Source organism: Lithobates pipiens, unplaced genomic scaffold (assembly GCF_037356315.1).
Source record: "Lithobates pipiens isolate NorthernLeopardFrog02 unplaced genomic scaffold, aLitPip1_a1.2 Scaffold_13, whole genome shotgun sequence".
Taxonomy (NCBI): domain Eukaryota; kingdom Metazoa; phylum Chordata; class Amphibia; order Anura; family Ranidae; genus Lithobates; species Lithobates pipiens.
The window spans coordinates 299,356,521-299,373,664 of record NW_027507718.1 but is presented as its reverse complement, the minus strand read 5'-3'; the positions used below and the strand labels follow the sequence as shown (position 1 = coordinate 299,373,664).

Genomic DNA, 17,144 nt, shown 5'->3' with positions numbered 1-17,144 from the left:
TATATAGGCATAAGGTACGTGGTCACCAGGTGATGTCACCCAGTGACCCCACCCCTTATGACATCACAGTCCCGGGCATTCTGGGGCTGTGATGTCATAAGGGGCGGTGTCATCGTGTGACATCACCGGGTGACCACGCCCTTTATGCCTATATAAGTCACTGCACACCGTGTCCACGGCATTACAGTGGGAGAGAGCGCTGTGTCAACATCAGAAGAACAGAAGGAAGAAGAAGAAGATGGCAAAACCCGGGCTGCTCTGCTAGCAAAAGAGCAGAAGATAGTGGAGGAGCCCAGCAAGAAGAACCAGAAAGCTCAGAGAAGTCGGAAGAAGACCCCCGAAGTCGGAAGAAAATCCCCCGGCGCTGTCTGTAGTGTGTTTTTTTATTGCCACTTTTCCCCCTAGGTGAATGGGTAGGGGTAGGATGTACCCCATACTCATTCACATAGGGTGGGGGGCTGGGATCTGTGGGCCCCCTTATTAAAGGGGGCTCCTGGATCCTGAAAAGCCCCCTGCCCGCAGACCCCGACAACCAATGGCCAGGGTTGTCGGGAAGAGGCCCTTGTCCTCATCAACATGGGGACAAGGTGCTTTTGGGTGGGGGAGCCGCAGGGCGCCCCCCTTCCCCAAAGCCCCCACCCCTCCATGTTGAGGGCATGCGGCCTGGTACGGTTCAAGAGGGGGGCTTGCCCCACCCCCTTTCCTGACCGGCTGGGCTGCCTGCTCGGATAAGGGTCTGGTATGGATTTTGGGGGGACCCCCATGCCATTTTTTCGGCGTAGGGGGTTACCCTTAAGATCCATACCAGACCTAAGGGCCTGGTGTACAGTACCCTGTAGCCGAGAACCGGCGCGATAGGATGGCGCTGGAAACATTCTCGCAGGTAGGTGCTGTAGTTGCCATTGCGCCATAGTTGGTCTATCGGACCAGCATACAGACGAGTGGACTTCCCGACAGGAACTGGGTCCAGCGGACTTTCGGCAGAAAGATTTAAAACATGTTTTAAATTTAGGTCCACCGGACTTTGGGAGCCCACACACAATCAAATTTTCTGATGGACTCTGGTCCGCTGGACCAAGTCTGCTGGAAAGTCTGATCGCGTGTATGGGGCATTAGAGACAATGCATGCAGACATTATACTCGGACTGCTTTAAATTACTAAGCAGTTATATCATCCGCAAATACTGAGATTGAGCTGTTTATCCCATCCTCCAGGTCATTTATGAATACATTAAATATGATTGGTCCCAGGACAGAACCCTGCGGAACCCCTCTTTCCACACTGAACCATTCCAAGTACTCCTCATTTATCCCTGTGATTGATTTACATTAGCCTTAAAAAGGGCAATAAACCTGCTTGATTTATCTAAAACAATAAAGCAGGGAAATGGCTTCATTATTGCTCCAGTTTGTCTTTTCTCAGTGTTGGTAAGTAACTAGTTTCCATGATTACACATTTGATGGATGTCCTTTTAGAGAGTGTTGGACTCTATTATCACTGAGGGTACATGAACTTACCATTAAGTCTTCCTGCAACAAATGCAAATAAATCGTGCTTCATAGTGTACATCAGTAAAATGTTAAAAAGCCCCTATGACAACAATAGAGATTAGCAAAATGTAGGCTTTGTTAGCCAACTTGATAGAAGCATTCTTATTTTCCGCATTCTTCCGTGAGTGTATAGGTAGCTTAAAGGAAAAAAATGCTACTAAAACCTTTAAAGATTCTGTTTGACGTGTTTGTCTTTTATGTAGCCAGGTTTACGGCTACTGCAAGCTGAATAAGGAAGACATAATCCTTGGGACCACAGACCAACTATTTCCCCTCTATTGCTTGCACTTCCACCCTTATTTCACTTCCTGACTATAGAGCAGGGTCCCCTTCCTTCCTTGGGACTTGTAGTCCTGCAGTCAGCCATCTATGTACTTATGTATCCCTTCTAGACTACATTTCCCAGAAGAAACAGCCAGCAAAAAGGACTGTGGGAGAGGATATATAAAAAACTGTGACTGGTGGGCTCGCTCTCTTGGCCTGGGATTCTCTTTAGAACGTTTAGACCGATGACCTGAACTCAGTGACAGGACACTGTAGTGGCATTTTGTGGCTACAGACCCGCTTCAGACAGTGGATCTGCAGAATTGGGCACCACTTGGAAGGCTAAGCATCATTCCTGCTCGGCAGCCTGAGAGGAGCATAGTGGGCTTTGACGCAGACCACTGACTTCACTATTTGGCAGGTTGGCCAAGCATTCATCACTCAGCTAGGTTGTGGAGCCTGTACCACTTGTCCTGTTCCTGCAGAGGTTGTCTCCAAACCTGGATTGGTATGCAGGCAAATGCCCAAAACTCTTCATTCTGTCCTTCTCTTGCTTAAAGACACTCCATGCAGACATTATACTCGGAACGCTTTAAATTACTAAGCAAATTATTGCCCTGCTAAGTTAGTATTATCCGCAAATACTGAGATTGAGCTGTTTATCCCATCCTCCAGGTCATTTATGAATAAATTAAATATGATTGGTCCCAGGACAGAACCCTAAGCATTGTTCCTGCTCAGCAGCCTGAGAGCAGCATAGCGGGCTTTGACGCGGACCACTGACTTCTCTCTATTTGGCAGGTTGGTCAAGCATTTATCACTCAGCTAGGTTGTGGAGCCAGTATCACTTGTCCTGTTGCCGCAGAGGTAGTCTCCAAACCTGGATTGGTATGCCCAAAACTCTTCATACTTTCCTTCTCTTGCTTAGAGACACTGCATGCAGACATTACACTCGGGACGCTTTAAAGGAACAACTACACCATTTTTCTGTCACCTTTTTCTAGGCACTACAGGTCTTCAAAGATTTAAATCTCATTGTTGGGCCCCTGCATGCTATGAAAGATACCATTTTGTATCTAAAGCTGAACTGTCCCTATATTACTATTGATAGTTTGTGCATATCTTAAAGGGGAACTCTGTTCTATTGCTGGTATTATATCAGAGAACTTGCTTAGTATTTCAGTAGTCCACAGGGAGTTGACCTGCTTTGAAGTCTTTTCCTTGAATCGGTGTTGCACTTGATCATACTCTTCAGGTATATTTTGTCCATTTATAACATCATTGTCCTGCATCTCTACAGCTAACTACATTCAGGCATTCCCCACTTTTTATCAGTTTGCTTAACCTCATTACAGGCATACCCCACTTTTAACACAATGGGGTTTATTTACTAAAGCTGGAAAGTGCCAAATCAGGCTCACTTCTGCATAGAAACCAATGAGTTTCCATGTTTTATTACCAAAGCTTAATTGGACAAGCTGGGGTCAGAAGCTCATTGGTTTCTATGCAGAAGTGAGCCTGATTTTGCACTTTCCAGCTTTAGTAAATAAACCCCATTGTGTACTTAAAAGCGGGGTATGCCTGTATGCAGATTTGCATCCTTGTAATCATATTGCTAACGTATCTAGTTTATTTAACTATCAATTTCATATTTAAATGTTCCCTGAAGTTGACCTGAGAATTGTTTAACTGCTGTTCTACATCATATACTCAGCTTCTTTCAATACAATATTTGCTGAGCTGGATCTGCATGTTATTTGTCTACTTAGCTATCAGAGAGCTGTTGTGTGTGCAGAATATGTCTGAACCTAGAGTGTCAGAAGGGGTGAGAAGTTTATAGTGTCAAGGCAGCAGCAGAGGACAAGCATCATCCAGCGGCCCCTACATGGGTAATTCTACATTTACATTAGTTGTCCAGTTTATATTTTATTAGGTAGCTTTATAGCTATGAATGTTTGCAAGGGCAGCTGTTAAATATAAAAGCAATGAATATATTTTCATAAAAGCTAATAATATTTTGTATTGTTCTTGATCTCTTATATCACAAGTCATGGCAATCATGTCAAGGCAGTAAATTTTATTACGCATAGTTCCATGATTACCTAAGCAAAGTGTATACAAACACTATCAGGAGTGTATTTATAGAAAAAAAAAATTCAGCGCTGCATAACTGCCGAATGCAGTGCAGTGAATGTTGAGAAAATCGAATGTTACTAGACTATTTTCTCAGGAAAATACCATGTTATAGACACTAGATACAGCTGATAATCATAGGAAATGCATGCTTATTTACTATAATTGTTGGCTCAATCTATTGGCCATATTGTGGTATTTTCCTGATATTTTTATGATTAAAAGAACATCAACATGAACAATGTGATATATGTATGGATGTATGATTATAAGCATTATGATTTTCACCAGGATAGCATTTTTCAACTTCTTAGGACAGTGGAGTTAAAGGAGGCTGCATTTAGTCTCATAATGTACATCAAAAGTACACCATTTTCCTTGTTGTGCTTCCCTTTCCTGGTCTCCTATGGACATCTATAGCTGAATACAGCAAGATAACTACAGTGGTAAGGGACTCAGGAGATATAAAGTGCAGTCAGAAAACATGAAACCTCATCTTTCTCTTGTTTGTTGGCCTATACAGCTAAAAAATAGATGTGAATATAAAGCACACAGCATGCTTTCTCCAACAGCACAATAAACAAGACATTAATATTCAACTCTCGATTCACTTTACCTCCAGAAATAAGTGAAATGTGTTGGTGCATTAAAGTAATGATCAAGTTTAGAAAAGAGGGAAAAATGTCTGTTTTGTTCAGATCTTTTTTTACTGGAGCAATATCATTATGGATTTCATATGGTGATGTCAAGTACAGAACAACTGTATGTAGTAACTGTATCAACTGATCTAACATCAGCTTGTGATATGTCATTTTCTGGTTGGAGGCAGGCTACAGAACTTGATTGATCTTTTTTGATATGTTACTCTATAAAGCCCTAAGTGATAATGTTTATTCTAGCTGCTATGGTCAAATACAAGTGACATAGGTTTGACCGTTAAACCATTATTTTTTTACCTTTTACCTTTTGTACCACCTTTAGAATGTAAGCTCTATGAGCAGGGCCCTCCTGTACCTTTTGTATTATACTGTAATTGTGCTGACCCCCCTATACTTTGGAAAGCGCTGCGTAAACTGTTGGCGCTATATAAATCATGTATAATAATAATAATATAATAATTGTTTACATGGTATTTTGTATATTTTATTTATTCCATGAATAGTTTCTAACGTTTTTATTGTTGTATTTCAGATTAAATATGACTTTTTGTATGAAAAACAATACGTTTGCTGCTTGGAAAAATGGAACAGACTTGTTCACCAGAAAATCTACACAACCTTTATTCTAGTGATCCTGTTTCTCCTTCCACTAACATTGATGCTTCTGCTCTACAGTAAAATTGGCTATGAACTTTGGATTAAGAAACGAGTTGGAGATGCATCAGTGCTTCAAACTATCCATGGCAATGAGATGTCTAAAATAGCCAGGTTAGTTTTATCATTATTTATTTATTTGGGTGACCAATCATGGTCAATTAAAGCCCCACTCCAAGATAAAATAACCTCACCCCTAACCCTTCTGTCCACTTGTAGTGAGGTGCAATTGGACTTCCCACCTGTAGGTGGCCTAGTGCCACTATTGCATGGGAAGGGTTGCCTTGTAAAGAAATTGGGCCGTTAGAAATTCTGTGCAGTGCCTTGAAAGAGGAAGGTAGTCTGATTGGACACCAAAGCTTCAAGATACTTTTGTGGCCATCTTCGGTAAGGGAACCTATTAATTAAGGAACCCCCACATCATTATGGTGCACATATGGTTAATGTGTGATAGATAGAGGAACCTGCTTGTGAGAAGCCAAAGCACAATTGTGAAGCCAGAGCAGACTGCAGAAACATCCTCTGCCTATTCAAAGAAGGGATGCTACCCCTAGTAATGGAATCTATCCTTCACAGGGGCGCACAGGTGTTGAAGGGGCGCCTTTGCAACCAGGCCCCATGCTACAGGAGGCTAGATAGGAAGAGCGGCTGAGACTGAGCTTCGTGATCCTCAGCTGTACTGTAAATTGGCACTGCGGGGAGCTCATCACACTGTTTACACCTAAAGTGAAAGCAGTGTGTGCTGTGCTCTCTGCCTCTCCTTACAGTGCAGTACCCGGCAGGAAGAGCAAAGGTAAAAAACTGATGTTTTTTTATCTGTCTTTAGGCTACCCATGTATGTGTGTGCATGTATGTGTGTTTATACTGTATATGTGTTTATATATATATATGTGTGTGTGTGTGTGCACATGTATGTGTGTGTGTGTGTGTACATGTGTGTATGTGTGTTTATATATATGTATGTGTGTGTGTGTAAATGTATGTATGTGTGTGTGTGTGTATGTGTGTGTTTATATGTGTGTGTACATGTATATATATGTGTTTTTATATGTGTGTGTATATGTATATGTGTGTACATGTATGTGTGTGTTTATATATGTGTGTGTGTGTGTGTGTGTGTGTGTGTGTGTGTATGTGCAAACATGTGTGTGTATGTATGTACATTACTTTTAATCCTGACCCCCATATATGTACAATCAGAACAGATTTTTTTTTTTTTTTTACTGCTTACCAGTAAGAAAATGCCATTCCTCTGAAAAGTGATCCATGCTCAGATCGCTTTTTCAGAGACATTTGACAGGCGGTAAAGAGGTATGTTGTCTCCTCACCTGTTTTAACCCCCAAATGCAACATCACTATGCTGCAACTGCGTGCAATGCACACAGTTGCGGGGTGGCCGCAGTGCAGCCCCATTCACCTAGGGGTATACTTCAAGGGTGCCCTGATTGGAAAAAGATTGAGAAACATTCGCATAGAGGAACCGATCTCTCCATTTTCCTGCGGGAGGGAGAGGAGGAGAAGCAGTGGGGAAATGGAGAGAGATCAGTTCCTTTATATGTTTATATACAGCCACCCACACAGTTTCTCCTATGCAGCTTCTTTTTGCTGCCCCCTGTGTACTGTGCTCTCCAGCCCCCCTGTGCTTTTTTCTGCCCCCCCCCCCCCTTGTCCCCACAGCTCTGCCGGGTTCTCCCCTCTTCGGCCGCTGCTGCAGGGGATCTGTCTGGATGAAGCCTTTTCTGAAAGGAGAGTCAATGATCCATACCGATCACTGACTGTCTATTCATAACTGAAACATAGTAAACTGTGTTTCCTATGCTTCAGTTTGTGAATGAACGGGAAGCCTCTGTACAGAGCTATTCCTGTCTGCACAGAATGGTCAAAAAATTAAAATAAAAAACTACTGACACCAGTGACAGAACTACCACAAAAACATTGTACTTGCGTTCCGCCACCAAGCTCAGAGGAAAGGGCCCTGTCCGGGGGTCAGGGGGGCCCTTTGTGGTTTCTTGGATCGGGGCCCTGAAGGTTCTAGTTACGCCATGTTACTCCAGTAACATATACTGTACACATTGAAATTGTATATTATCTGGATTTCTTATACTAGTATTGAAGAACAGTTTGTTTGTTGCTGTAACCAAACTGTGCAAGATTTGGTATATAAAGCACATTGGTGCGCTATAAACTGTGTGCTCCCGCGCTTCCTTCCCTGACGTCATGGAGAGTACGTGCCTCGTGCCTAAGGGAAGAACGAGAGAAAAGTGTGGAAGGGAAGAGGAGGAAGGGGGATTGGATTAACTGGAATGTATAGAAGAGAAAGTGAACCGGACTTGGAGGGTGAGGTAGCCTGATCTTTCTTGGTAAGGGCTTAGGATAAAGAGGGGTCTAAGGTGTAACAGTGAGAGGTGGGAGGGCAAGTGCTCAGCTTTCCCTCCCCTCTGCACCTGCAGTTCCTGGTGTCAGGAGTGGGAAGTTCCCGAGGAAATATTGGGGTGATCTAGAAGGCATTTTCAACACAGTACTGGTGGTGTGGATGCTACCGCCATGCATCAGATTCACGGAACACTTTAATTAGAAATATAGACACATCTGCCAAATTTAGGTCGTTCATAGTAGCAGAAATGTTATTGTCTATAAGTAATGCTGCAACAGATTCAATAGAATATACCTCTATAGTGGATTTTAAAAATGGGATTATAGTAAGACCTCCTCCATGTTGGTGTTAATTGGGCGTGAGTTGGGCGTCTTGTCTAAGTTTTGCCTAAGGCCTCACAAAGCCTAGAGCCTCCTCTGTGCGAATATTTCCTCCCAATATAAGGTACCAAACTCAGCACCCCCTCTCTAAACACCAGACATCTAACTAATCACTATATAAAAAAAAAAAAACTATTAAAAAGCCCTTTTAAACATACCCACAGGCATGTGATGCTCTGACCCCAAGTCTTCTCCTGTTCTGTTTTACTTCATGCATGGGTCTTTCTTTGTGTGTCCACAACACTGCTTGCATGAAAGGAACACTTCCTATTGAATGGCCAGTGTTGGGGTCCATTCAGGATCAAAGAGAAGGTTGATGTCAGTGGAAGGGAGTGAAGAGGACCAGGGATCTCAAGGGGCCATTGAAGCGCTGGGATTTCCACCTGGAAACAGCAGCCATGTGGGACCTGGATGGGGGATTTAGGTGAGTAGAGCTGGCTTCACAGGGTAAGCAAACCACTAAGCCTGGCAGGATGAGTTGAAGGAGGCGGAGAGGGAGGGGTGGTAGGAAGATTTTACCCAGAGTGGGGCTTTTAAGTATAGTAAACCCATTCAATAAAATCTTACAGTATATAAGCTTTACTATGTTAATATTTCAAAAGTAATTTCCCCCATTTAAATTTTGCAGCTTTTTAAAATCATACTGTACCTGGTGATCCTTCTACAAAGGTCATTTTTCAGTTACTTCCTGTTTTCTCATGACAACACTGTCCCTGTTTCACAACTGTGCCCTTGCATTGTGACCCTGTAAAGCCTCATACACATGATTGGACTTTGTACAAACTTTCCATTTAATTTATATAAAATTACACTCTTCAGGGACAGGTGCACTTGGGTCTACAACAAAACGTAAATAAATAAATCTGTACTATGGTTGAAACCATTTCTGGGAGAAGTATATACATATAGGTAAAGAAATGTGAACTCATCCCTATGAATACTTACAAGCCTGTAGAGTCTGAATCTGTACATCCAGACAGGGAGGGCTGCCAAAGGTATCTCTATTATCTATCTCTAATGTCTTTTTAAAAAAGACCATTTGAAATGTTTATAATACACAATGCTTTATCAAACTAAATATAATTTAGTTAATTACATTTGCTTTAGCTAATTGGAAGAATTTGTATTTTCTGTAGTTCCCTGTAGAATTTGCCTTTCTACGTTGGGTTGTTTTGTCTTCCCAAATTATAGGTCTTCTATTTTTCACTTATTTGGACTGCATACTGTATATCAAGTTATTGAGGTTACGTCGGAGTGTTAGGTTTTTGGATGTTCAAGCTTCTGTGTATTGTTTGGCTTGAAGGACATAAGAATGTGATGTTTGTTAAAGATTCTTCTGAGATTTTCCTACACACCAGCTATATATTGGATGGCTATAAAACTGCATGTGGACTGCTTTTCATAATGGTTCCATGTTTTTCACTTGACCCTTTGGATATATAGTAAAAGCCTGATCTGGATAGCCACAAACTTTGAAAGAACTTCTGAGATTTCCATGTTCTTTGTCTTTAGACTCTGACCTGCAGCTTGTTTTACAGTGGGTGGTGAGAGTGAAAAAAGCAGATACTAGTCTGCGTGGGTTGATTCTCTGTTGGCCTCATTGTCCAATTCATCATCATCCTTAATATGTAACACAGTTCTAAATGGGTAATTTCTTGTTCCTCGCCTCTTCCCTTTAAACTCAATGTTTCTGTCCACTGAGTTTATGGGGTCTATGTGTACAAAGCTTGCTGAAAAAATAGGACACACATCTGCACAGCTCCAAAAAAACTCTCTGTATTGCGTGCAATGTAGTTATCTCCTATAATTGTTAGTGCCATGTAGTGGCCATAGTATGGTATTTGTTTTTCATTACCTCAATGAAGGAAATGCATTATGGCCAATCGATGGTGCCACTGATTATACAGGATAATTATATCACACAGATATGGCAAGTTTCATTGGAACTGTAAAACAGTAGGAAAAACAAGAGTTCAAAAAACCCATAGCGCAGTATATTAAGCATTTATTAAATTAATAAAATTGTCCTCACAAAGATGGCATGCGCTATACATAACAGTCTGGGTCACCTGGACGTCGGTAGTGATGAAGTGTGAACCAGGACCCCTGCTTTGGCCACCAGCAAGGGTATAAGAGAGCACTGATCGAATAAAGCCGCTGTCACTGAAGAAATACTGTTATTGATGCACAAACCCGGAACCAGAGACCACCCTATCTAGCTGACGTTCATATGTGCAGTAGGATACAGGGATGCGTTTCCAAGCTTCAAGCTTCAGCCTGTCTATCCTGGGGCTACTCACTAGATTATATACTGTATGAATTTGTAAGAGGTAAAACCAAGAGCAGATCAAGCACAGGACAGCACAACAAGGCACAGCTGGGATGTGATGCCACTACTGACCACTGGGTGGCTGAAGAGAACCTCACAGAACTGCCAGACAAAAACGTACAACATCCTTTAAAAAGTGTGTTATAGAAATCAGTATATATATATATATATATATATATATATATATATATATATATATGTGTGTGTGTGTGTGTGTGTGTGTGTGTGTGTAAACAGATAAATGTACAAACAATTAAGATAAAGACTTGTTTATACAAATTGCATGATACATGATCTTGATTAATCCGCAACCATTTTCATACTAGGAAGAAGAAACGAGCAATCATTATGATGATAACAGTGGTTGTGCTTTTTACAGTCTGCTGGGCACCGTTTCATGTTGTGCACATGATGATAGAATACAGTAAGTAACTGCTATGTCTTTTAGTTAGTGATAATGCTTGATCCTATTTTTAAGGATTTTCTTCCTCCAGTGCTTGTAAAGAACTCACATAATGAGAAGACACATTTTTATCTAGTGGGTTCTTGAAAATTGCTAAAAGAAACTTAAATTGTTCACATATAAACTGACCAAAACTAGAACTAAGCCTCGTACACACGATTGGATTTTTGGCCAACAAAGCGTCAGACTTTTGTCGGAAGGGCCTGTGTCGTGAACTTGTCTTGCATACAAACGGTACACAATTGTCGGATTTTCACAATTGCCTCGTACACACAATCGGATTGTTGTACAGGAATTGTGTTATGACAGACTATTTGCCTAAAATAAGACCATTAGTACGCTCCATCAGACAATTGTTGGCTTTCCGCCATCAAATGTTGGATGGCAGGCTAGTAAATTTTTGTCAGACAACGTTCTGTTGTCAGATTTTCCTATCGAGTGTAGTACATAAAAGTTAAAAGTACAAACACGCATGCTCGGAATCAATGCTCACCAAACACGACATTAGCAGAAGATGCCCAAAGGGTGGCGCTCACGAGCTGAAATTGCTTGTAGTACGGCACTACGTTCATGTTTGTTGGCCGACAATTATATACTGTTTGTATGCAAGACAAGTTCCTGGCACAGGCCCTTCGGACCAAAGTCTGACTCTTTGTTGGCCAACAATTCGATCATGTGTATGAGGCTTAAGTCTAGGGGGTACGATACATCTTTATGCCACTAAACAAATAACTTATGTGTAAGGCTTGGTTTGCATTGCTGACACATCACGGTTATTAAAAAAGAAAAAAAAATGATGGTTAGGCCCATTCCATTGAGATTTGAAAATTACAGCCATGTGGCTAAAATAAAGATCCCTATATTTGTGATAAAGTTTTTTTGAAGTGGGCCTTTAGTTTTCTTAAATAGGCTACTGTTATGCAATGGAATTGGGTTTACAGTAACTTGGTTTGAGAGCGTTTTGCAAGACAAGCTACATTTTTAGATAAATTTGGACTTGGTATACAAGCGGTGTCTTGATATACAAGTAGCGTCAGGTCACAAATGAGTATAGAGAGGCGCCTCCAAGTGTAGCTAGATGGTTACATTTAATGAAGGTACGACATTTAGCAACATATTGCTACACTTTGAGATGCCTCTCTTCTCTTTTATACTTTGTTGCTCCTGACGGATTTTGCTTCTAATCCCCTTGTGGGGGCTTCCGCTTGTTAATGGACATTTTATGGTTACACAACCGATCACATTGCTATAATCTTTTTATATGGACTATGAACTGAAGGACTTGTTATGAATAAATGGTTGTGGAACGAATCCCTTCTTCTTTGCTGGACATTTCCCTCTTGTTATGTACCACTTCCCCAACCTTATTAAATCACTGTGAGCATACCAAAATACACAGCATACAAAACTAATGTCACATTACCAGACACAGTTTAATGATACAGGCAAGCACACTACTAGATGTAAATGTAACGTTTACAGTAGGGTAGAAAAGATCTAGCATCATCCCTAGTATTTCCCCCTGATATCTCAGTTCCGAAGGCAAATAGATGTCGCTACTCCACTTATTGTCAGTACTTAGCCCCTGGAATAATAGGTGCAAACCAAATAGAAGTTCATCCAGGCTCTGGGTATAGTGCCAGCTAAAATGAATGGGCACACTCTGACAGTGTTAGATCTTTCATCCAACTTTATTGTACCAGACAAAGCACCCTACAACCCTGCCTGGAAGCACTCCACTTTGACATGTTTCACTTTTATGCAGTCTACATCACAGAGATCGCAATGATTAGTCCTGCATAAGGATGAAATGCGTCAAAGTGGGGTAGTCCCAAGCGGGACTGCAGTTTGCTTTGTTTGGAACAATAAAGTTAAATGAAAGACCTGACATTATCAAAGTGTAGACATCCACTTTTGTTAACCCAGTACTACCCCAAGTCCTATACCACTGTGTATCTTGTCTGTCTATAAGAACATTATTGACCTTGGTGGTACTTAATGTCGGTAATTTTATGTGTGTCCTCATTATCATAATACCCAATATTTTTAAATATTTTCTGTCAATTATTGTTTGTCCTGAATAATTATAGCACCACTATTTGTCGGATTTTCTTTAGGCTGTAGGAAGTTATAGTGGGTCTAATTTCATTATATTGATAAAATACATTATATAAATGTATATACTATATATACTGCATGTATATGTGGAATGTGTATACTATCAATATAAATCTATATCTCTATCTATATATATACATAGATATACAGTATCTCACAAGAGTGAGTACACCCCTCACACTTTTTAAAAATATTTTATTATATTTTTTCATGTGATTGAAGAAATTACACTTTCCTACAATGCAAAGTAGTGGGTATACAGCTTGTAAAACAGTGTCAGTTTTCTGTCCCCTCAGAATAACTAAACACACAGCCATTAATATCTAAACCTCTGGCAACAAAAGTGAGCACACCCCTAAGTGAATATGTCCAAATCGGGCCCAAAGTGTCAATTTTTTTGTGTGACCACCATTATTTTCCAGCACTACCTTAACCCACTTGGGCATGATGTTTACAAGAGCGTAACAGGTTGCCACTGGAGTCCTCTTCCACTCTTCCATGATGACATCATGGAGCTGGTGGATGTTAGAGACCTTGCACTCCTCCACCTTCTATTCTTAAGGATGCCCCACAGATGCTCAATAGGGATTAGGTCTGGAGACATGCTTGGCCAGTCCATCACCTTTACCATCGGCTTCTTTAGCAAGGCAGTGGTCATCTTGGAGGTGTTTGGGGTCGTTATCATGTTGGAATACTGCCCTGCAGCCCAGTCTCCGAAGGGAGGGGATCATGTACTGCTTCAGTATGTCACAGTACATGTTGGCATTCATGGTTCCCTCAATGAACTGTAGCTCCCCAGTGCCCACTCCTGCAGCCCCAGACCATAACACTCCCACCACCATGCTTGACTGTAGACAAGACACACTTGTCTTTATACTGGTTGCCGCCACACATGCTTGACACCATCTGAACCAAATAAGTTTATCTTGGACTCATCAGACCACAGGACATGGTTGCAGTAATCCATGTCCTTAGTCTGCTTGTGCTCAGCAAACTGTTTTTGGGCTTTCTTGTGCTCTCATCTTTAGAAGAGGCTTCCTTCTGGGACGACAGCCATGCAGACCAATTTGATGCAGTGTGTGGTGTATGTTCTGAGCACTGACAGGCTGATCCCCCACCCCTTCAACCCTCTGCAGCAATGCTAGCAGCACTCATACGTCTATTTCCCAAAGACAACCTCTGGATATGACACTGAGCATGTGCACTCAACTTCTTTGATCGACCATGGCAAGGCCTTTTCTGAGTGGAACCTGTCCTGCTGAACTGCTGTATGGTCTTGGCCACCATGCTGCAGCTCAGTTTCAGGGTCTTGGCCACCTTCCTATAGTCTAGGCCATCTTCATGTAAAGCAACGATTCATTTTTTTTTTCAGATCCTCAGAGAGTTCTTTGCCATGAGGTGCCATGTTGAACGTCCAGTGACCAGTATGAGAGAGTAAGAGCTATAACACCAAATTTAACACCTGCACCCCTTTTACACCTGAGACCTTGTAGCACTAATGAGTTACATGACACTGGGTAGGGAAAATAGCTAATTTGGCCCAATTTGGACATTTTCACTTAGGGGTGTACTGATATTTGTTGCCAGCGGTTTACACATTAATGCCTGTGTATTGGGTTATTTTGAGGGGACAGCAAATTTATACTGCTTTACAAGCTGTACACTTTACATTGTAGCAACGTGTCATTTCTTCAGTGTTGTCACATGAAAAGATATAATAAAATATTTACAAAAATGTGAGGGGTGTACTCACATTTGTGAGATACTGTATATATATATATATATATATATATATATATATATATATATATATATATATATATATATATATATATACACACATACATATATATATATATATATATATATATATATATATATATATATATATATATATATATATATATATATATATATATATATATATATATATACATATATATATATATATATACACATACATATATATATATATATATATATATATACACATACATACATACATACATACATACATATATATATATATATATATATATATATATATATATATACACACACACACACATATACATATATATATATATATATATATACACACATATATATAGCTAGTGCCACACTGTATATATAAGGAATACAAATTTGTAAAGGTCTCTCAGGTCTGAATTGAGAATGACACTGTCTAGGAGGCATTGCATGTTGAAAAAGGGTGTATACAAAATGATGGAATGAAATAGCAATATAAGAAAAGCGAAAAAGCACAAAAAAATGGTAACTTCCTTTTGACAACGTTTTACTAAGGCAATTTTTTTGCAGGTAATTTTGAAAATGACTATGATGATGTCACAATCAAGATAATATTTGCTGTTGTGCAAATTATTGGATTTTTCAACTCAATTTGCAATCCAATTGTATATGCTTTTATGAATGAAAACTTTAAAAAAAACTTCTTGTCAGCCATATGTTTTTGTTTCATAAAAGACTCCTCTTCACCCTCAAGGAGACCTGGAAACTCTGGCATTACATTAACTCGACAAAAATCAAGAGACAATACAAGTGAAGAGACCAGGAGAGAAGCTTTTAGTGAAGGCAATATTGAGGTGAAATTTTTTGAGCAACCTATTTCTAAAAAGACCTCAAAAAGACATCTTCACTTGTTTTCCTCCGAACTCATTGTTAATTCGTGAGCATGTAAACTCGCAAAAATGATTTGCCATTTTCATTTACAAAGCACCCATTTCCTGTATATAAAAGAGCTATAGATATCATTCACAGGTTCCGGAACGACTAAAATCTATCAGTAAATGTGTTTGTGACAGATTTGAACTTGAAAAAAGTGATTACTATGCTACACTTACTGTTGAGATTTTTTCAGCCTAAAATGTCGTACAGCATACAATGGACTCAGCAGCACATCAAATGTGCAGACAATATCAAGTAACTAAATTTCTATAATTTTATGACACTTGTACAATCATCTGAATGAATGTTATTATTTTGTCATTTATATGAGATTAACTGTGTTTTATAAATCTCTTCAAATAAAAGCATCTAAGGCCTGTGGTTATAATGTCTATAAGGTTAGCAAATGTGTATTTAGCCAGGATGGTGTAAAATCGCATCCTCCCCCCCAAGGCTTAAATCTCCTTTAAGGGTTTTACTTATACTGTACTTAAACAGAATATTTTATTTATTTTTTCGGAAAATGTATTCATAAGAAATGTATGCTCATTGCTATTCTTTGGATACCATAAGCCCATTATAATCAGAAATTTTATCTTGGGAATAAAAAAATATATAGGCAACACTTTTTTTGTATTTTGGATAGAGTAATGGAGGGATATAACCCCTGTGTTTTTTTTCCATCTATGTCCCATAGGGGAGATTTCCCTTCATTTCCTGTGCCATAGCCAAATAGGAGGTAGGAGGAAATCATTTCAAATGATGGGAATTCCTTGGGGATCACCAGAACTAGTGCTCCTATTGGGAGATGTCTCTTCTATTACGGAGGACAACCCAAAATTTGGCATTTTCTTTTACTTTCATTTTTAATGATAATGGTAAATGGGACAAATAGAGGGGGCGAGTCTCCCTAATGGGGTCACAGACAGCAATAACAATTTGAAAGAGGTTCTAATCCTTCTTCACTCTATCCAAATCTAGAAAAAAAAGTTTTGCCTTTAGTTATACTTTATGGACAAATGGAAAGGTGTTCCGCTTGTTGGACTTTAAATGGGAAAAAGCTACTTTTAAGGTAGTAATGTGTGTTTTATTTGAAACAAGGTAAAAAAAGAATTATGAGTAATACAAATCTACAAAATACATAAACACGAACAATATGTATTATTTGTTTATGTATTTTGTAGATTTTTATTTCTCATAATTCTTTTCTTACCTTGTTTAAAATAAAACACATACGCATACTACATTAAAGTAGCTTTTTTTCCCCATTTAAAGTCCCACAAGAGGACCACCTTTCCAATTGTCCATATTTAATAGGGATGTGGGTTAATTCTACTTGATAGACCCACTGAGCACCACCTTTTCCTCTAACTTAGTTATACTTTAGGACAGAAATATGTGACAGAAGTAAAACTGATCAGATCTTTTGTTTTTATAAATATTATATTTTTAAGTTGTATGGCAATTTCAATATGCAAACATTCTAATAATAAAAATGGAAGCTTCTTCAGTGAGGTCGCACAAAGAGATGAGA

The 17,144-nt window shown here is 39.7% G+C and overlaps 1 protein-coding gene across 1 annotated transcript in view; it reads left to right on the top strand.

Moving 5' to 3' along the window:
- QRFPR (pyroglutamylated RFamide peptide receptor) overlaps positions 1-16,705 on the top strand; it is a 92,364-nt gene extending 75,659 nt beyond the window's left edge. Inside the window, exons 4-6 of the mRNA XM_077476833.1 lie at positions 5,140-5,375; positions 10,671-10,768; positions 15,245-16,705. Coding sequence (XP_077332959.1) covers positions 5,140-5,375; positions 10,671-10,768; positions 15,245-15,615 — 705 coding nt within the window. The 3' untranslated portion in view covers positions 15,616-16,705. The remainder of the gene's footprint in view (positions 1-5,139; positions 5,376-10,670; positions 10,769-15,244) is intronic.
- The last annotated feature ends 439 nt before the right edge of the window (positions 16,706-17,144 follow it).